The following is a 22,736-nucleotide window of genomic DNA, read 5'->3' as shown; positions in this document are numbered from 1 at the left end:
AGGCCGTGGACGCGGACAAAAAGTGAATGGCCGACTGAACCCTTTCACGAAATCCCGACAAGGAACGACGCAACGTCCAAGGTGCTCGATGGATCGTAAATACCGACCGGTCCGTCCATTTCATCGCGGAAGCTCAGGCTGATGTATCGCTTATTTCTCGACAGAAATTCCCGGGGAACCCGAGGAGCAAGGACGAAAGAACGAATTGGAATAAGAGGAGATGACGAAACGAAACGTATGTTTCTTATTTAGTCGGTGAGGCTGAGACGAGGAAGAAAGTTTGATTCGACCTTGCATACTCAACGAACCACTTTTGTAAAGAGGTGAAAATGATTTTAACGAGCGTTATTAGGAAATTACAGCTACGGCATATCATTCATATCTATAGAATTACGAATTAGAAATTTATCTTACCATGTATCGTACCTTCTACCGCATAGAGATTCTTTGAACGAAATTACCAGAGAAGTAACAGATCGATCGTTGAATTCCACGGTTCTCCACTGGCAACGGCCCAGCCGAAAAACTTGGAACGTGTATCCAGCGAACAAAGTTCATCGCGTGTCCACAGAAGAAATTCATCTGGCCATTAATGGTACTTCAACTGCGTCCGTGACATAGTTAACGCGATTACGTAAAATAACAGCTCCCTAATCCTCCCGTACGCGACCAGTTCCTCGAAATCCCGTGTCAAGATTTAATTACAGTCCCAATGTCAGCTTCAGCGAACGATGATCGCCGTAAATATGCGACCAATTCAACCTCCCTTGACTTTTTCACTTTACGTTCTCCGGATCACGTGTATGTCTGGTCAAGTGGCTACGTACGCCGAATCTTGACCGAGGTGTATAATTAACGATAACAACCGTGGCAACGGTGAAAGTTGCGACTTCTCGATGGAATCATTGTTGTCCAGTGTAAACGACGTTGACCGCAACAGTGAGTTTTTGGTTTTCGATGAATTTTCAATGTAAATCTCAATTCGGATCACGTCAAGACGTAAATCTTCGTATCGTGATTAACAACCGCGAATTTAATTATCGGACAATGATAAATCGATTACAAAATTGTGTCGGTACAACTGTGACTGGTGGTACATATCTCTACCAGGACTGATACAAACTGACCTTAATCCACTGCGCCAGAACTGGGAGAAAGCTATAATCGCATAACTCGCCGCAAGATACATTCCTTATCGCTGCAACGATTTATCTTGACATCTGGAACCCAAAGACCGAGCAAGTGAAACATCAAGTGACTTGAACGCGTGTCACTCGCGTAACCCTCGCGATACTATTTGACCCCCAATCTACGTGAGAAATACCGTAAGAGAACATACTCCGAGCGTAATAAATAAGCACCATGAAGGAAATAAAAGTTACAAAACACGGTCGACGCGTAAAAAATATGACTGGCGAATATTTGGAAGGTACTCGATCGATGATCAAAGGTCAACGAACAGTCGCACCAGCTACGACGTAACCTTTTAACGATTGACTATTAATTCACGTCTGTCAATCGGTGTAATTAACGTCCATCAAAGCACAAGTTCACTAAGATAAACACATTTGCTCTAATAAGGAAATAAACAACACGATCCCGGTAACATCTTTCCGATTGACCGGAGTTTCCAGGTAAGACGCGCGTAATACACTTTTTACCCCGTAATTTAAATATCGAACGTTTCGCTTTTTACAGTTTCTATGTCGCGCTAGATAAATGTCAAATTTCTTGTTGCAAAGGGAAAAGAAAAGGTATAATTACACCGCGAGGAAAGAACGAACGGAAAGCAGGATCCTGGAAAGTTCATAGACCATCGGAATCCAAAGTCCTCTCGAAACGAAACACGTGACGATGAAGTAAGAGAGACAGGGAAGTGAATGTGACGCGAAGTGATACCTCGGAGGCAGTGAGGGCGCGTTTCCAACAGGTGAACGAGACCTTGGCCGGAGGGTGTGTAGCAGGCCCAACACTGCTCCCTCTCCTCTCTCTCTCTCTCACCGTGTGCACGACGGGGACCGTGGTAGGAAGGGAGACCTTGACTCCCCAGTGGCATGGGATTTTCAGGCGATCACCTAAGGCCCATGCGCCCCCACCCCAACCGCCGCTCGGCCGAACCCCACTTGCTTAACCAATACTTAAACCGCGAGTTCGCTCCGCGGCGGACTATTCACGCAGCATCGACCGTTGGACCCACATTTCTGTATATACACGTGTCTTCACGCGGACTCGTGCACACGTTCGCAGCACAAAAAAAAAAAATAACACGCATGTGCCACCGCGGAAACGCGTGACCCGCGTCGAAACTGTGACCAAGTGTAAGCTTCCCTGCCCGTGGAACCGTCCGCTCGCCGCGTGTGATCGACGTGTGACCGTTTTTCCCAGGGGGAAGAACTCAGCGGAGAACAGGGTGCTAGTGAACCGAGTGCTGAATTCGAGGTCTGATCAGTGTCGACAGTCGAGGAAGAAAGTCTGCAACCCCTTTTGCTCAGAGGAGAAACAAGCTCGCTGCCCTTTCTGGATCGATAGGCTGAAGCAGTTGGCCAAATCGATCTGATTTTACAGAGAGGAGAGCTTCGCGAAGGAGTTAGAAATTGCTCGATATCGAGGTCGATCCGCAGTGGAGACTCAGCTGAAGTGAAGTGGGCACAATTTTACTTGCAAGCGCGGCGTCCTTTTCGTCCGTGAACAGGTATGTACGAAGAGTGATCAGAAATCACAATCTCCGCGTTCTTTTCTTAATTACTGTCTCGAAGAAGATCGCGTTGCAAAAGAAAGATCGCAGATCGTCACAGGACATTTCGGATTTTGTTAACGAGGCTTGAAAGCCCCGGGACACTAATTTACCAAACGTTGGCTAATTAGACTCGATTTATCGTTTAAAATTCAATAGTCGGACTAATTGCACGCCTATTAGGATGTTGCTCGGTTGGTGTTCCAAATAATACTGGGCTCTGCTATAGGCGGAGCTGAATTTGAAAGTAGGAATTGGCGAACTATGGAGACTTGTAATTGGTCGTAACCAGCGGTGGCACGATGAGGTGTCAGTTTTTTGGGAATACCTGGTGAAAAGAGAGATCGGACGACTGATAAGGAAAAGACTGGTTCGGTAATTAGGAAATTCGTTACAATGGGTTACGACGCCGTGTGCAAACTGGGTTTATGCAGGAGCAAGCGTCACAGATTATCCTCCAGGCCTGTTTGCAATTACCTCTTTTTTTTCAGTAAATACTCCAGAGGAATCGATCGACGATATTTGCAACTAGACTATCAAAAAGTGACAACACACGGGACGTTTTAACCGTGATTGACTTGATCCTCCGTTCACTTTAACGATCGTAAGAGTGGAGAAGAGAGTACGAGGAGGTCTCGCAGATAGTTTGCACCACAGTTTAAGCTAATTAAACGGCGCTTGGAGCATTAAAGCAAATCAGAAATAGGAATACTGACTCTAGCGGGCGTCTATCGGTGTAATCTGTTTGACAGGAAGCAATGAGACAAATGTAACTGGTTTACGCGTATCATCTCGCTCGATTAACGTTTAATCCGTGCACTCTCTTACTTTCTCTAATACTTCTCGTGGTAATTTCTCGTGTTACAGCTTATTCTGCAACGCGATAAGAGGCGTTTTAATTAAGTGCAATCGACAATTTTAATTCGATTCGAAGGAAAATCGGGAACACGCGTACTGCGTATGCTAATTAGAAGAAAAGGATGTTTACCAATTCAGCAAATTAAAATTTCGAAAAAGTTGCAAAAATATTCTCGGCAGTTGTGTGATACTGCTTCTCGAGAAAGTAACGGGAAACGTATTACGATAGAGGGATGGCTCGTTTCGAGCACCTAACGTTGCCCAATCCTCCTTTCTGCTTTCGCAAGTAGAATACGTTCCTAAATGATCAGACGCAAAGCGAAACCACCCTGCAGAACACCTAACCGATCGAATTTCACATATCCAACTAATTGTCCGTCCGAAACAAGCCACTTTCTCAATTTCTAGCCATTTCATAATAAAAAGATCCTACCAACGGCTACACTCGAAAGTGTAATCTCGATTCTGCAACCAGCCGAAACATTCGGTCTGCGCGATGCTTGCAGAATACATATTTGCGTGGTGAGAAACGAGTTCATTTTTTACAATTAATCATAGAAACACGAGTCGGGCAGTGGAACAACGAATTACAGAAATCTCGGCCCGTAAATCTGTCTTATCCGTGTTAATCTTGTACGCGAAATAGTATATCGTATTCTCCGGAAAATCGTACGTATTGTCGTACTCTAATCGTCTCTAAATTAGCGAACAACGTATATAACCAACATGAAACCACAAACGACGCAATTGTGAGGAAGAAAAAGGAGAAGGATTAAACGAAGTTTTCCTTATTCGACGAAAACGCATCGACACGAGGTGTGTTGCGCAGTTTGTAAATGGAACGACGAAGACACGGCCGTAAGTTGAATCACAATATGCAACAGGCAGGAGAAAATGATACGAAAATACGCGGCGGGCGTATCCCGTCGTCCACAAATTCGTTTCGTCGCGTTCGAAAATTACAGCTGAACGAGTTTCGAACGAGAAAAAGGCGCGCATCCCGTGGCACGGAAAAGTGTGCCACGCGCGCATTATAAGGTTCGCAGCGATTCGAGAGGAATGCCAAAGGAAAAAAGCTGTCTGACCCCTTTTTACATCCACTTACAATTAAAGGAACTTCTACTCGCGGAAACGAGTTTTATCATAGACACACCGGGCCTTATCACGTCGAAAGCTCGGCCGCTACGTGCCATCGACTTCTTGCCTCCAGGTCGGTTGCATTAAGGAGAAATTCGCTCATAAACAATGCGGTACATATAAGAACAAATAATTTTCTCCTACTCTTCGTTAGTTGTTTTTCTCGTTTTCTTCTTCATTCTCCATTAGAGAAAATGCTACTCATTGTTCGTAATCAATTTCTACGATTATGAAAGTGACCTAACACATATTTCCATATTCCATACTTTCACATTATCTTCGTAAACGTGCGTTAGTTTACTAAGAAATGGGAACAGAATTTCGTGAAATGTTAATGCACGCGAATTTCTCCAAAGTGGCCGAGAGAGAGAGAGATAAATCGCCGCGGGATTATCTCCCGCGCACAGGATGTGAAACTTTTCTCAAACATTGTTCAATTAAGATCAAGGCGAATCGGCTCCAAGGTGATTAATCGCTTCGAAACGAGCATCATTACGCCCGAACCTACGAATTTCCAGTGAAACGTCTCTAACGCGTTGCAAGTTAATCTTCTATTGAGCCTGAAACACGCTTTTCTCTCGCGCTTCGAATCTCTTTGACATTCTCGCCTCCCTCCTACGCGACGTTTCCTTTTACGATCTGAAAAAGTGCAATGCGTAAAATCGTCGAATTACGTTCTCACTGTTACACAGGAGTATTCATATTTTTCCACGCAGTCCTGCATCGCGCTCACTCGAAATGAACTCTATTAATCTCGGGCTTGTAGCACCGGTAACAGTTCCATTTCACAAGTACTCGACGCATATGGTTAAGACTAATTTATTTGCTAAGCGACTCTACACCGGCTACCGTATAATTTACTCTGTGGTAATAAAAGACCTTTGACTTTTACCATTAATCGGGGGGGGAATAAAAGTACATTAGAATCTCAATAATCGTGTAATTAGCGAGCTAATGTTCGCATGCTTGTTCGACGTCTTGGCGTAATGATAGACTCTCGATAGAGAACCTAAGTTTTCGACGAGGTTTCACACAGAACTTCGTACCTGGTCCCTTTTATTTCTTTCTTTTTACCCGCATGGTCAACTACCTGGCATCGTGTAACCACGCGGAATTATGTCCGTGCACGTGAAACGCGTCGCGTTACGTAAGATCACCTGGACGAAAAGCCGTGTAAATAATCGGCACAAGGTCGATGGAGCATTATCTGACAAGCTGGATTCTCGTGTTATGGGGCTTTCACGACATTCGGTTGAAAAAGTGGACTGAGTCCTTCGTCATCTCGGCTGTACGTCATCTAAATCGCTGTGCGTGTGAATTACTAGTTCGACTATCTAGTCTCGATCTACTTCTTTAAGAGGCGGGGAAAGTAAGATACTACTCATTTATCGAGGAATTATTCTTCCAAATATATATTCATATATGTGTATAAAAATATTGTTTCATAGAAAGTTTAGATTTTTTCACTTGTGGGATATTCAGGTTTATCTCTATTGCAACGCCATTTTGAACATCAGCAGTGTTGATTTGCCCAAATGTTCTAAGAGCGTCTTTAAGCAATTTATTTTCCATTACAGTTGACCCTGAGACATCTTCATTTAGGTCACTGTAATCAGCTTCAATCACTCTGTCAGAATATAAGTAAGCGTCTCCATAAGTGTCTCCATCGTCTAAAAATCTCCACTTCCGCTGACGAAAAAATTACCGACATCAGATCGCACAAGTTTGATCCGGTGCATTTTTTTCTACCGTCGAAAACAAGCGACTTATTCCGGTGAGACTGTCCCAGGCTGCATAAAAATCTTCGATATCGGGGTGATTTATGGAAGACATTTACTTCGATAAAACTGTATTCCTCAAAGCGAGAAGTCTGAAATTTACGATATCGACGTGTCCGTGTAATTCGTCGTTAATATTCGCAAAAGGAAGATGCAAAGGCAGCTACTGACGATGCTGCGAGATCCTCGAAAGTCCAAAGTAATTCTTGTGCAACTGCCTTCCGAAGGTTAAATTGCACCACGGACCCGATCGACCTTGACAGGTAGCAGACCTCGTAGCCAAAGTCAGACGAATCTGCTTGGCGACCTTAGCCGATAAAGGAGCTTTCACGTCGACTAGAAAGCGAACAGGGCGAATTTTAGCGAAACTCGGACTGGCGTTGATTCTGAAATACGATCGACGACCAAATACGAGGATAACTAGACGGAAATTTTGCTATCCGGTGTGATTAAATCTCCGCGCAAGAAGGCGAAACTTCGACCGGCTGGAAAACACATTTACGATGTTTCTAACAACTGGACACCGGCTGATTGGCGATAAAACACGAGAAAACGAACTCGCGGTGAAAATACACGTGCAAAAAGGGCCATTTTTCGTTGGAGCTGCTTTCTTCGCTGCTGCGGAACCTGCTCCCGTTCGAGGGCCGAAATTACCATAATAAATTCACTGAAATTCCTGCATCGATTACTCGATCGTGTAAACAAGCAGCAGCGCTGAAGAAAAGTGCTCATCTGTTACTTGAACAATCAAGTGAGAAAGATAAACAAATCGTAGAAGGTTGAAGTTGTAGAGACGAGTGTCTTTCAGGTTCACGATCAAAGAAACTCATTAGAATCTTTATCTAGATAAATTTATCCTTTCGCTACGGTGCTCGTTGATTCCTTCGCGATCGATTCTTGTTCAAGGCGAACACCTTCGTGTCTTAGAAATATAGCGAGCACAGAGAAAGGGCCACTGACACGCGGATCGAGGTGTAAGAATTTGTCAAAAATGATCAGCTGAGGATGAAACGCGATGGTAGACGACGGTAGTCGGAACTTTCTTCAAACTGGCATGCTTTCTTGCAGAAGAATGCGCCTCGTACCCAATGGAACCTCTAGAAAACGTATCGAAGCTTCTACGACAATCGAGGACGTTGTAAAACCAATACCGTTCCGTCAAACCGGAAATCGTGAGACGAAAGTGAGAAGATGAGAGTCGGTGTCGTCTATCACGCCGCGAAGCGTGAATCGCCGAGAGACGGTACCGTTAGGTCTTTCCTTTCGGGGACCGTGTGCCCTTGAAACGTTCCTCTGAAAAGGAATCTCGAGGCACTGGTCAAGATTGATCGGTTCCGAGGAGAAACTGAGCTGGTTGCAACGTGGCGAACAGGAGTTAACGACCCAACTTGGCGTAAGGAAATTGAAATTGCATTTTTTCGAGGATATTGGAGGTCGCATATTTTCATACTTGGCGAATAACTTGGCAAAGTTTGGAATTTCGAGAAGAGGAAGCAATCGGTAATTTTCTCGCGAGGACAAGAAACCAGTTCGACGAAAATAAAAGAAGAGGAAAATGGCCACCGACTAGAGGGAAGAAAAATAGGCTAGAAGGCGGCGGTAATTCATCGAAAGCGATTGGTCGGGTAGAAATTCCGACGAAGAACGGTTTGCATGGTTAATAAATATGTAACGACTAGAATTTCACGTGGCCCGTTAGCGTACCGGCGACGGGAGTGCGAGGTTAAGGTGTCGAAAAAACGAAGGAGAAATTCAATGGTAACGGCGCGTGTCCGCTTGGAAACTCGCGAAGAAACGGGCTAATACAGATGTCGATAATTATTCACAACAATCCGCCCGGCTGTGCGCAGAAAGCGGCAGAAATCCGTTTCCATTTGCTCGCGCATCGTGGTTCGATTTTAATTAATTGCATCCGCGTCTGTGGAGATAGCGAACCGAAATCAATGGAGATTCGTTAGAATTAGATAGAAGAAAACTATAGCCAACACGTGAAAGAACAAAAGATAAAAGTTGAGAGTATTGCACGTCCTAAATTTCATCATAAAATCCAAAGTACACAGTTCTCGTCCAACTTTCCTCGTAATTAAACAGCCGATTAATTTCTTGGAAGTTTGTCGCAACAGCTGAATACGCTGGAGCGAGATTCAGTTTCCGGTTGATCGATGGAATAATCAGAGAGCGAGCAAACCAGGCGAGAAAAGGGAAAAGAAAATAGAAGAAAAGGAAAGACGGGGGAAAAGCCGGATCGTCGTTTCTTCCGAACTGCGGAAGAAAACGTGCGAGTTACACCGCAGGCAGAAGTAGCAGCTGTAGGCACCGTGACAAGCTAGAGGAGACGCGTCACAGGCTGACTGGCATTTAACCGGACGGTCGACCTACTTACCCACTAAACTCTAAGCAAGCAAGTTTTAGACGGTGCCGTCTTCCCGCAGCCACCGTCCTCTTCATCTTCGTCGATATCATTAGAATTCCCTCCTCTTTCGCATAAACCCACTAGCCACCTTTCTCTCTTTCTCGTGCTACATATTTCTTTACGACCACCGCGAGCTTCCATTCTTTTGTATTTTACACAGCATCGCGTGATCCCCTGAACTTTCTCTGTAACTAGTACCGTTCCCCCGCCCTGGCTGCAGCAACAGATTGATTCTCTCTACGCATACCGCCACGAGACGTCTTGTCGGTGTCTGCTGAACATTTGGGCGAATCTTCTACATTAATTGCCACTCGAAGAAAGAATGGGGTGAGTGAAAGTCTTAAAATACGGTCTTAGGTGGCACCTGTTTCACAGCGCTTCCTCCAAATAGCTGACAATGAGAAGCCTCAAAGTTCGAAATACCTTTCGAACGGTAAAAATTTGAAATCGTTCGAATTCACAAAATTTTGAATCTTCCACGAACTTTCAAAGTTTTCTCCTCTAGTCGTTAATTATCCCAGCTCACTCTCTCTTTCGTTCTCTTCCTATTCTCTCGGACCGACGAGCAATAATGCCTTGAAATATGAAAGGACCAGCCCGGAGGCGGATATAGCTGCGAAAGGGCAAAGGACGATGCAACGGCATTGGGCAACCTTCCACGAGCAGCAATGTGTGACCATTACTCCAGATTTCGTCGCTCGAAATTGCGATTTCGTTACGCAAAGGCCCATCGGCACGGTGTTGGCCTTAGAATGTTCAATTGTGGCGCGACTGGCTTTCTGGTCTAGTTATGCGCCTGACTCGCCGTGTCTAACGAGATTCAGGATTGCGCTTTCATACACGATGCATTATTTCACAGCGATCCAAACGATAAACCTGACCACTTGATTCGATCGGAAAAAGAGAGACCAGCTGACGTTACCTTCGATCCAATTGACGCTTTTTGTCTTTCGATGGAAAATCATACTGTGGACTCGGGAGAAAGGTGATACGCTCCGAAGGAATTCCTTGCCACCTGATGCCGCGGTTGGTACGCTTAATGTACAAAGGCCGGTGTATGAATCGGTGAAAATTAATTACACGGTAGATTTTGGAGACGTTTTAAGTTACGACGTACCGCGAATGTGGGACGCGTTTAATTCATGTCCCACGAAATTAAGCGACTTCGATAGAAAAGATAGAGGAAATATAGGACAGAAAGCAGCTAAGCGAACATTTGCTAAGTTAACGGACGTAGGAGTATGCCAAATTTTACGGAAATATTTTTCTTATCTCGATCTACTTGCGCCCGTGCGTGAATCTCGGACAGCGAAAGTTGAAAGATGACGTTCAGGCAGATTTAATTATTCCTTCTATGGCGTGAAATATTTCGGGATTCTTCGTGGAAACACTTAGTCACCATTTACACAATCGCAATTTTTCTTTCATTCCCTGAATTTAGTTCTACTTTTTAAGTACTGAAGTTTCTTTCTTATCTTTTCAAGGTTTCTTTTCAATTTATGCTTCATGCTCGAATTATTCTGGAATTGAACAATTTTCGTTCCTTTACTTTTCTTTTACTGTTTTTATCTGTCTGATGAGTCGTGTCAATTTGGAATTGAGCAGTACTTCTAATTTTCTTTTTTAATCATACATAATACTGACTTTGAGGTAGGAAAGTAATTAAAATCACGCGATACTTTCTGTGCGAACGTAATAGGTGTCCCTACACACGAACAGCAGTTCGCGCCTTCACCGAGGCGATGAAAACGTTTGGAAAATTTGACGTCGCGAAAAATATGTGCAAATAACACATTCGTAGGCCGAGGAAACCTTCTGGAGTCAAGCATACTTATCGAATATTCATAAACGTGGACAAATAACCAGGTCGTTTTTAATTGGACATAAAATAAGTCTACATTATGCGACCGAGTAAATGTCAGAACGCACTGTGCGCTTTGTTTCGCCTGATTAAAACCGTATCGAGCACTGCTACGCCGAATCGATCAAGGTACATACGAAATTCACGAAAAAAGAAGAAGTACGAAGTCAATGCAGTCATGTTTTTCACGAACAGTGAAACGGGTCAAAAACCAGTTACCGATAATGTTACGTCCACTTAAAATCGAACGTTTATTCGTACACCTAGAAAATTGCAAGGCTCGTATAACTCGTATTGTGAAACGCAACGCGTTTAGGGAAATGGATAAATGAGGTGTGTGTGATTTTCCAGCGACTGAACAGCGTGTGAATGGTATCGAAGCATTGAACAAGGTACAGAGAGGTAGTTTAATCCAGTTAGTTGGAATTTTATATAGCGGTAAAGTGGGACCATTCGAACTAGTAGAGAAAGTGTGATGTCTTTTTTGATATATATTCCTTGCGCCATTGAAACGCTAATGTTCCCGAAGGTTCATGAAACTGGAAATTATCTATGTAAACCTCTACGCATTAGAAACTACAGATAAAGAAGAAACGTGGCAAGAAGTCGCGCGTGATGTTCTCGAATCGTCTTGCTTCGCCGGAAACCAATCGCACGAATATGAAGAAACGAAGTGGGATACCGAGTCTCTCCGATAGAAAATAGAAACAACGATCTAATCTTTGCGAGACTAGGGGAGAAAATCGACCGCCAGTTTGCGTGAGATGGTCATCGATCATTCACGGAACAGAAACAATTGAAAATCGATCGAAATTTTGTGACTCTCGGAGAGAAAATCAATGGAAATTTTGTGACTCCCGGGGAAAAAATCGATCGAAATTTTGTGACACCGAGGGAGAAAATGAATCGAAATTTTATGGCACCGAGGGAGAAAATCGATCGCCAGTTCGCGTGAAATGATCACCGACGATTCATGAAATAGTAAAAATTGAAGTACCGAATCTCTCCGTCAGAAAATCGAAAAACGATCGAAATTTTGCAACACCAAGGGAGAAGATCGAGCGAATTCACGTGGGGACGCTCATCGACGATTTAGGTGAACATAGACGAGCTACTGCTAGTCGTCGAACCGTGTCCTGTTGCAGCTACAACTGCAATTGCGACACGTGACCGAGTTGTATCCTCTGACAACTGGTTGATTTATCACGAGGATCGAGGGAATAGACGCAATACTAACAAGCAGAGGGTTGTCCTCGCTATCGACTCGAATCAACGGAAAGCTAATCCTCTCTGGATGACGTGTTCCACGAACTCTCTGACCCGCCACGTCCTCTTGCTCGCGATATTTCTCGATCGTCGATCAACTTCGTTTCCCGTGCACGTGCCTAGAACGAAGGAGTGTCTCGAGGATTCTCTGCGACTCGAATTTGACTAGAATAAAATGATTGTAAATTACGGAAGACCGCGTCGAGAAGAATATTCTCGACCTCTGCATTGTGCCGAGAAACTCTATTTCTCAATATCCTTGAATCGTACAGGATCCAGCGGAATAGTCTTCCGGTTTTAAAAGGCAAATGATAAAGGCACGATATATGTAGATACTACTTCGTTAAGAACAATATTTACCGCTTAGTTTACTCGACTAAACACCGTTTTATCACCTCGTCGAGGTGCCAGTGGCAGATAGAAGTGGCGCGGGTGGGTATAAATGATGTGTTTGAGTAACAGCAGTCGTTAACGTCTCAGTCGTTATCATCACGTGCAATGCGGAATATCGTTCGTTCGTTATTGGCAATGCTTGGTTGAAGATGGTTCAAAATGGTAAACGTTGCTCTTTTCGATCGTACAATAAAAGTTTCGATAGCACCTACGATGCCTTCTTCGTTTACCTTTCGAAACAGGGAGATAGGTACATAATTCAATTTGAGAAAAAGATATCTGGCATATTTATGGACGTAATATTCTTTCTGTTCTGCATACGTCAAAACCTGACTTCCCCAGAAAAAAAAACCCTGTTGAACTCGAGTATCCCAACGACGGAAGTGTCTTAAGCATTTCGAAGTTAACGATCGTCGTAAATTTTCTATCACGGTCCTTCATGATTATGTAACAATCCGTAAAGACTGGTTGCCCTTGACCTGTCGACATATTTTTGAAAAATTCGCGAATACATCGGCGGAATACCGTTAAGCGAGGAAATTTCTGAATAAAAATCGTGTTGTCCGCAGAAATGGCGTCGGCGGCGGCAGAATTGGTGGCAGAGAGGGAGCCAGAACCGAGGATCGAGATGACGGACACGAATCGGACGTTCGTGGGCGCTCAAGGTTTGGTCCGAATGGCCCTGGAGCAGTACACGGAAATCCTCACGACTATCTCGGACCCTCGTGTCAGCGACTGGCCGCTCATGGACTCCCCCATACCCACGTTTCTGATCGTGCTGCTCTATTTGTACGGAGTGACGATATTCGGTCCACGGGTGATGACCAACAGGAAACCGTTCAAGCTGAGGGAGGCCTTGGTCGCGTACAACGCGTTTCAAGTTGTCTTCTCGCTGGTAATGCTCTACGAGGTAAGGAGAATCTCTGCTTCGATCTCGCGAGAAACAACTGAACGGCAAGAAGGATAAATCGCCGCTTTTTGTCCCGTAGAAAAGTAGAACTCAGTTAGATCTTCTTCTAAAGATCTTCTCTTAAAGTGGACAATCGCCACTTTAACGCAATTACCAGATTTTCAGCGATGTTTCAGCCAGAGAAACGGTTAATAGCCTCTTCGAGGAGAGGAGCCTTGCCTCAAGGTTTCGAGAACGTTTCGAAACGGCGGTGAGACGACGAGCTTTCTCTAAATACAGAGAACGATTGAGAGGATTCGTAGTTGTACGAGACGAGAGGAACGTGAGAGAGGTCGATGCATCGGTTGGATCCAAAGTTCACGGCTGCAGGTCCTCGTAATCTCGCCTCTCTCCGTAGAACTTGGCGAACAGGAGTGGGTCGCGAGACGAAAATGTCAGCGACTAGTGGAGAAAAACACCGGTGGTTTCGCGAGTCTCGAATTAACGAAAAATACGAGGTCACGTGTTCCAAGTGTAACAGTGAAAGCACATGGACCTGTTCAAGTGTCTGCGACCTAGAGCGTTTCCAATACAGATCGCGAGCAATCGAGAGTAGCTTTCAATTGAACGTGCCGCGAGTCTTTCTCCCCGTGTCCACTGAACCCTGATAAATTCAGTAGGCGTTGCTAGAGACATTAACGTCGGAGGTTCGATAACTGAGTAACACCGCGATAACAGATTCCTTTGTTGACTCTTTCGGTCAAGATTCCAAGCTTAACTCAATCCTGTTCACCTAATTCTCTCTCTCGTCGGAATGAAAATGAACTAGACAGGCAGGTTGTCGATTGCTCGTAACAAAATCAACCGCTTCGTTTCTTTCGATTCTGTTTAACGAACCCGACCGCCCAGGGCTAGTTAAAAAGATCTCGAAAATGTTCACAACCGCGAGATATTAATTTCCATCGATTTCCACACACGATGCATAAATTAACAGACCAACGAATCCAGTGTGAACGACCTAAAGTCTTCGTTTTATTCTCCTCCTGAAAGACCTTCGAAGGACGCGGCAGACCGTCCGTTCGATCACCTTGAACCGTTCGTTTCTGTAAGCTTTGTCCAGTTCGCGCGGCTAGATTCCTTGCGAAACGCAACATTCCGAATGATGTAACAGCTTTGTCCTGATCCACAAACGAGCTGATGTTTCTCGGCCACTCTCCAATAGCATAACGTTCTAGCGTAAGCAGAATTCATTGTAAATCGTTTTCGCGTTCATGCTAAACGAGCTGCCTAACGAGCATAGTTAATCGACCGTCTCGAAACGCGTACCAGCCTATCGCAATCTGTCGGTAATTGAGAATTCCTCGCACCAAAGTGTTCGTTATTAACCAACCATTTGCATACGATCTCGATTAACGGAAAGAAACACCGCGTTAACGTTCACACCGCCGATCTATTTTCGTTTTGTCAAGCAGATAACCGGCGCTTACGCGTAAGCGTAAGGTTACGGAATTCGATCGATCCTCGATCTAAGATCGAATTCGAAACGGTGGTCTTTTCGAAAGGACAAGTCGCGTTGCGATACTAAGTCTTCAAGCTGCAACTCTGTAGTTTCCATTTCGATTGCTCGAAAAAGGAACGACTCGAAATATTGCCACCAGGATTTTGAAAGGGGATAATACAGTTCAGCGCTGCTCGATCCTGGTCACAAATCACGACGGCGACTGGCAGAGGGTGAGAAAGTGACCGGTAGTGAAACATCAGGTTGCAAGAAAGAAAAATGAAGTCACGTGTGTGCGTAGACCTGATTCGCGAACCTTCGAGACGGTTGCCCAATTGATTTGTACACTCGAGCTCGCGGTTCGTTAAAGGCGAAGCATCCTGTTTTCGACTTTCCACGAACCGTTCGTTCGCAATTCGTGCATCTAGAGAGCTGCGTAAATTTATTTTACGGCTCGGTTCGCATATTTTCCAACTCCTAGGAAAATGCACGTCGCGATAATTGCTAGAACTGCAAACATTTCCCCGTATTCAAAGTTAGAGGATCATCTTAGAAAGTTGATCTACGCGTAAGACGGATGATTTTCTCGGCGCGAAACGGGCAGGCGACAAAAAGTCGAGAGATACAGCGTATCAGGAAATTCGAACATCGCAATTGCTTCACTCTAACGACTTAAACTTACGATTCAACGCACCACGACCTCTTTTTCGCGTGGCTCGTTTGCAAGAAGAGGCCGAATACCCTTCGAATTGCCTTTTTTCCATTTCGCCAGCAAAAAGAAATATCCCGGCGATTTCGAAAGAACAAAAGAACCTGGACTTTCCGTGTCTGTACAATATACTCGAGGAAATTTCGAAACATTGTCCACCACGAAAAAACAACACGTCCTCGATTTTAACGACAATGTATACGCATATACGATTGTTATTAGAGTAACACTGGAAGCTATCGCGAGGAAACAGGAACAGAGTCATAAAGAGTGAAAAAAGCTAGTATTTACAGGTACTTAACGAAATAACAATCGTCCGTTTACCGTTCGTGTAGAAAATACCGAGTTAATTACAACCACTACTGATGTAACACCTTTAACTTTTTATCACTCTCTTCCCCCACTTCGTACTAATTGATAGCCAGTTAAACTCACTCTCAAAATCATTGACGTCGCTAAATTTCTAAGGCCGAGAAAGAAGGGATATCCCAAACAACTTTTGCATCGAACCCTCGAATTTGTCTGCTCGTTAAAATTCCAAAATTTTTATCAAATGCTAATGAAACTACTAAACGTGTTGGCAAAAGGAAACTATACTATGCATATAAAGAACAAAAGAACCTGGACTTTCCGTGTCTGTACAATATACTCGAGGAAATTTCGAAACATTTTCCACCACGAAAAAACAACACGTCCTCGATTTTAACGACAGTGTATACGCATATACGATTGTTATTAGAGTAACACTGGAAGCTATCGCGAGGAAACAGGAACAGAATCATAAAGAGTGAAAAAAGCTAGTATTTACAGGTACTTAACGAAATAACAATCGTCCGTTTACCGTTCGTGTAGAAAATACCAAGTTAATTACAACCACTACTGATGTAACACCTTTAACTTTTTATCACTCTCTTCCCCCACTTCGTACTAATTGATAACCAGTTAAACTCACACTCAAAATCATTCACGTCGCTAAATTTCTAAGGCCGAGAAAGAAGGGATATCCCAAACAACTTTTGCATCGAACCCTCGAATTTGTCTGCTCGTTAAAATTCCAGAATCTTTATCAAATGCTAATGAAACTACTAAACGTGTTGGCAAAAAAAAAACTATACTATGTTACATATGTAATTTATAACTAGTGAAACCGACATTTAAAAGCTTCGACGTCACCGAGGTTCTAAAACCGAAGAAGGACGAATTAGAAACAACTTCTGCATCGAACTCTCAAATTTTTCGGGCCATTAAAGTTCCGATACGTTTGTCGAATGCTAATGAAACTATTAACCGCGTTCGCGTAAAAGTTCCTATTCATATACCAACTTAGATAACAATCGACAGGAAGAAGAAGAAGTAATCTACCTTGACCGTGATCTTGTGTTTCGCAGCACCTGATGTCCGGCTGGCTGTTGGATTACAGCTACAAGTGTCAACCGGTAGACTACTCCCACAATCCGTCCGCTCTACGAATGGCGAACCTATGCTGGTGGTACTTCATCAGCAAGTTCACGGAATTCGCTGACACGGTACGTACATCAGACTCTACTTTTCAAAGGAGATACGAAACCATCGGTAGGAAAGAAGATTCGCGTGGAAGAGAATCTGCTCGCTGAAATAGAAACACGCGCCACAGAGTTTCGCGTTTGGAATAGTATTTTCAGATGGTTGATCTGTGTAATTGCACGGTGACCGCCAACCGATCGCGATAATGATCGTTTAAAGAAGCCATGTCACGAAGGAAACTACCAACAGCGGGCTCGCGATAGAGTTGCAGCTCGTTATAACTCCTCTTGCGGAATAGAGACCTTAGGCGAGTGCACGCGAGTGGGTTTCCCCCATGGATTGCACGAATAGATAAGGCTCGATCGAATCGAAATGATTTACAGGTAGAACTCTGTCCCCTGTTCGGTCAATACCAGGCAATGCCTGTTGCGTAACGAAAAGTTTGAGATTTGTCTTGGAGAAAAACGAGTGGAATTTGATTACGAAGTATATATAGCGAATTGTTGTACAGGTTTCTTGTTAGTCTAGATTATACGAAACTTTGTTACAGATGGAAAATAATTGGTTTATCTGACGTGTTTTCAGATATTCTTCGTTCTACGCAAGAAAGACAGTCAAGTGACATTCTTACACCTGTACCATCATTCTCTGACACCGCTAGAGACGTGGATCTGCGTGAAATTTATCGCTGGCGGACACGGGACCCTGGGAAACCTCATAAACAACGCGGTACACGTGATAATGTACGTGTACTACATGGTTTCAGCGATGGGGCCGGAATATCAGAAGTATTTATGGTGGAAGAAACATCTCACCACTGTGCAATTGGTAGGTAGAAGAATCAGAGAATACTCATCGAAAGTGTTTATCCATTCGTCGTTTATCGCCCGACATTACGAAACCACTTATCGCAATCGTCCTCGTGTCAATTTTGTGAAAGTTTCTACATCAGTTTTTTGGTTACAGTAGATGACCAGAGGGTTTTCCGTCGATTGCCACCGTCTGCGATAACACTTTATAACTATTTCTTTCCTAGCTGTACTAGGAAGACGTGGAGTAAAACGATGGTCGTCCATTAAAGATTCGATTCATGCGCATAATCGTGTCGCATGAATTTCCCCGCGACAGATGTCGTGCACCGGAACAATGCGCATTATTCAAGAGAAAATAGATTCCCTTCCAACTCATAAATAGCCATGCTCGATCGAAACCGAGGAGGCATTCATGAACTTGAAAGGGCGAACAAGTGGAACATCCTTGACACGATCCGCATACGTTACAGGGAAAACGTGCAGTAACGAGACATTTCGAGAGGTAATACCGATAATTGAGAGGCAAAAGAAACTAGATCGCGTGCTGCAAGCTTCTGGAAGAAATACACCGATACGCGTGTGTTAAAACGAACGAGGAAAATACAGAACGCGTGCACAGATAACACCGTGCGGTAACAGGGTCCCATTACGCTTGAAACGAATAGCTTTCGGTCTCTAAACAGCTCTCATACAATCGGCAACACTTTATTCTCCGTGTTGGCTAGAATGCCCCTGGCGCTTGACAACCCGCCGCCAAGCGTCCCGCCTTAACTCCACGTTTACAGACCAAACACGTGAGACAGAACGAAATTGAATTCGTTGTCGATGACCAGTAAGGATAAAAAGAAGGTGAAAGGGGCGTTGTCGAGAAATGACAGAGGGTTAATTGCGGAAAGGAAATCATTGAAATACAAATGTAACCGAATTCGAAGGAGATATTAAATTATTAATCGATGTCCAATAAGGGTAAAAAGAAGGTAAAAAGGGTGGAAAAAAAATCTTTGAAATATCAGGTCATCCCTTAAGTTTGTGTCGAATTTTGAAATTGAGATCGATATTTCCAGCGGATCCTTAAATTTGATAAAAAAGAAAGTAAGCGCTTTCTCATTTCACAACTTTTTCCTATTTTTTTGGTAAGATCATTATATCGTCGCTACAGAATTTCTTCGGATTTTTATTGAAATATTTTTCGCTTTCGGCATAAACTTACGCGATAGCTTGATACCAATGCAACCAAATACAAACGAGACTGGGACAAAGGAAAAGGATGGAAAAAGATAGAAAAAGGCGTTTCCGAGAGATGACAGATAGCTAATTACCGAAAGGAAATGTGCGTACACGTGATCGAGGCGAGATTCGCGATACCTTCTTCTTGCACAACGCGCATTGCAACCCGGTTGGATAATGATCCGCATAGATGAAAGTGAGCGGAGCCGCGACACGTTGAGCCGTGAACGCGCACTCACGGGGTGCATCTAAGTGCAAATGCACGCAAGATAAACGTTCCACGAATTCGCCGCGCAGTTTTTGACCGGATAAGCCCCGAGCGATCGCGACATTACTGCAATCGGCGCAGCCGTCTAGTAAGAGAAGGAAACACGCCGACCAACGTTCTATAGACGCCATAACAGCGACACGAGCTGCGTTATTGTGTGCAAATCGGTCGCTAGACTGGTACAGCACTCGAACAGTACCGAATGTGCAACAGAAACGAAGAAGAATCGTTCGTGAAAGCCTCGCAAAAGCTTTTCACCTTAAAAACCATTCAAGAAACTTCGACGTTCCCAGATAGAACTCGCTCCACCGAGCCTTTTAATCTCACCGACGATTTGAACGACTAATTCCAACGAGATCTTGCAAGAGAGATCGTTAAATAGCCATTACAGACGTTGGTAATAATCCTCGTTAAACCGTGAACGGCGCCTGTCGACTGAACAAGCCTCTTCTCGATGATAAACCGCGTCGATTCTTCCTGTCTAATTAGGAAAACACGAGATCCCATCGACGAGACGACGCGAAAGAAAAAAGACGCGTAGGAAACAGGTGTATCTGGAGTGAGATCGATTTGGCTCGAGAGGTTGATAACGTCTGCCACGGATTCTGGGACATCGTTGGCCACCCGTGCAACCAACTGAACAAAATTTCAGGCAAAACCGCGTGGTAGGGGTGAGGGAAAGTGAAAAGTACAACGTTGGGCAATTCCAGGCTGACTTGCTTTGGCCGGACTCGACCGACTACGTCGCGGTGGCGCAACATTTTGGCATTCCGATATGCCATACAGAACCGTGTGTACCACCACTATCACCACAGCCACCATCACCATCGCTATCGGTTCACATTGCTACCACGAATCGGCTGCATGCCTACGAAGCCTCACCTATATGCCTACCTACCTACCTTTTATCTCGTAAGACCATTGATTTCCCTTGCACCGGCGCAAATCGTTGAAAGGACAGTTCTCGAGAAGCGCGGTCCTTTCCCGGACAACGCGGCGAGCAGAGCCGAGCCGCTTCTCTCCTCCCTCGTTCACTATTCGCGGTGATGTTTTACGAGCCTGCTCGAGGATGTTCCGCAACCGGAGGAACGCGTTTCGAAAAGCGTTTAGCGGTTACCTCTTTCACCGGCCAATCTTTTAACATGCAAATTGGAAAATTGTTCAGTCGCCTTTTAACCTATTCACTGGGCTCGTTGGTTACGCAGAATTTCAATTTGTTTCCTGTGCAAGTATAAGGCAGAAGGGTTTTCCACGCGTTTCGTTCTTTCGTATCTCGTGCATGATCGTTGACCTGGATGAGACGCGTTAACCCCTTTTGCGAATTTCTTATTTACCTATCGTCGCCTCTGGAATGAATACTAAAGTGAAGTTCATTTCGAAGCGGGATGTGTGCGTCACGTTTGAAGCGAAAGGGTTAATACGCGAATGTCAATGTCGGCGACACCGAGAGTCCAATGGAGAATCTACGAAATCTTCCTTAACAAGGAATCCCGCAATATTCACCGAACACTCCAAGTAGCTAATTCTTTTCTCAATGGAAACGCTGGTATTAGTATCTAATGATGTCCCGATGCGGTGATTTCATGTTTAAATTGAAACTACTTTGTCGGGTAAACGCTATAAAATTGGTAGTCTAACGGTCGAGCAACGAGGTTTCACTTTCCCTGGATTAATCGATCGCAAGTGGTGGTTGCGCCAGATTGTTTGACAGGATTTTCTTCGATCGCACAGTTGCACCGTGTATGCAAAGAGTTGGCCGTTATCCTTGCGTCATTACCGGGATCGTAAATAAGGCAGCACATTAATTCGTCGGTGGCGGGCAGCTCGCGTATCGTCGTGGCATAATTCGGCTTGCGACACTTTGCACTTTTCCCGCGAGGAGAAAGGCAACACGGTGTTTCTTACCTATTGCCACTTCAGCTACGCCAAATTTCAAGTCGGCCAATATTGAAAGTTGAAACAAGTCGGGGAGAAACGTATTTTTTTACAAATTCTCGCTTCAAAAGTTACGCTAATTCCTCACCGTTTACTCGGGTAATAACGGATAGCTACTTTCTTGCACAACTACCCTAGACACGTTAACGATTTCCATCGTAGCGCGATGCCCTGTTTTGCCTGAATTTATTACTTAGCATAATATTACTTAAATCGGAGCAATTAAGGATCGACGTTACGTGGAAAAGAAACTTCATTAAAACTGACGGAACGTAACTTGCGGACGACGATACAGAGAGTGACTCCAGGATGGAAAAATAGGGGTGTTTAAGGGTTCGAGGAAGATGAACTTTGGGTAATAACTGTGTAGGAGAGTTGAAGAGTCCGGTGTAACGATGAAAGTTGGTGACTACTTGTGGATACAGATAGGACTAAAACTAAAAAAGAAAATATTTCAGGGTATAACAGTAGGTTCGCCAAATGGTAAAACTGAAAGAATATTAAAAAATTCGACTCACCGTCACCGCAAATCCAACTCCGTACAAAGACTCAACTCATTCTCCTTTGTTTTACAGGTGCAATTCTTTCTGGTGTTCGTGCACAGTACCCAAGCCCTGGTGTTCGACTGTGGATATCCGAAACTGGTAGCAGCGCTTCTTCTCCTCCACTCGACGATCTTCTTCGTCCTCTTCTCCGACTTCTACCGACGAGCGTACAACAGGGGTAGAACGAAGAGGCAGTTGAAGGACGAATAAACGAAGAACTTTTACACGCGCGCTGTCCCAAATTTCCGTTCGAAACACTCTGACTCGTTTGCCTCTCGTTCGTGCAAGCAACGATCGATGATCATGAATCGATTGGAATTTTATGGAGCTGCGATGTCGTATTTGTATAAGAATTCTTGCAATGTTGTTTTACGAGGAACGAGTAGAATTAGGCGTCGATTCGCGTACTCGATCGTCTGCAGGATCGATGAGGTGGTACGGTTAGGGTAGAGCTTACAGATTCCTTCCGTACGGAAGAGGTTTCTCACTCGCTATCCCTCATATCCTGTGCAGGGCATCTCAGGTCTCGCGAACAGCTCGGACCAGGGCTTCCGAAGCACTAATTTCTTTTCGTTTATCCTCGGGAACCTTTAGAAAGCAATCGAGTGGGTTTGCGTTCACGCGAGAAAGTGCATCGAAAACCCCTGAATCGATGTAACCCTTCGTACATCGATCGGTCCTTGGTGTCGTTAATTTAGTGCTCTTTTTTTTTTTTACTCTCGGTGTTACGCGTCACCAGATCTGTAATTAAGGTTATTGTAAATATAGGAATAGCGTTAGAACACACCGCGGGACGCACGTCGTTCCTGTGGTTTTATTTAAAAGTGTTGCGCGTCTCGAGCCAACTACGCGCGCGATGGAAATATACGCGTGCAACGTGAAGCGAAAGAAAAGAAGAAAATTCGTCTCT

The 22,736-nt window shown here is 44.3% G+C and overlaps 1 protein-coding gene across 1 annotated transcript; it reads left to right on the top strand.

The window, feature by feature from the left end:
- Positions 1-2,187: 2,187 nt before the first annotated feature.
- Positions 2,188-22,420, top strand: LOC108579334 (elongation of very long chain fatty acids protein 7-like). The gene is made up of 6 exons (XM_017942851.1): positions 2,188-2,318; positions 2,386-2,692; positions 13,010-13,350; positions 16,925-17,062; positions 17,625-17,867; positions 21,857-22,420. Exons 3-6 carry the CDS (start codon positions 13,012-13,014, stop codon positions 22,034-22,036), a joined length of 900 nt encoding a protein of 299 aa, XP_017798340.1. The 5' UTR covers positions 2,188-2,318; positions 2,386-2,692; positions 13,010-13,011; the 3' UTR covers positions 22,037-22,420.
- Positions 22,421-22,736: the final 316 nt, after the last annotated feature.

Source organism: Habropoda laboriosa, unplaced genomic scaffold (assembly GCF_001263275.1).
Source record: "Habropoda laboriosa isolate 0110345459 unplaced genomic scaffold, ASM126327v1 scaffold76, whole genome shotgun sequence".
NCBI lineage: Eukaryota > Metazoa > Arthropoda > Insecta > Hymenoptera > Apidae > Habropoda > Habropoda laboriosa.
The sequence above is the reverse complement of the archived record's forward strand: the minus strand, read 5'-3'. Positions and strand labels throughout refer to the sequence as shown.

What these genes read in the sequence shown, in the direction of transcription:
- LOC108579334 (XM_017942851.1), top strand. Translation starts at nt 13,012, where the DNA reads ATGGCGTCGGCGGCGGCAGAATTGGTGGCAGAGAGGGAGCCAGAACCG. An exon ending in TCACGGAATTCGCTGACACG is followed by an intron (nt 17,063 to 17,624) that starts GTACGTACATCA and finishes ACGTGTTTTCAG; the next exon opens with ATATTCTTCGTTCTACGCAA. An exon ending in ATCTCACCACTGTGCAATTG is followed by an intron (nt 17,868 to 21,856) that starts GTAGGTAGAAGA and finishes TTTGTTTTACAG; the next exon opens with GTGCAATTCTTTCTGGTGTT.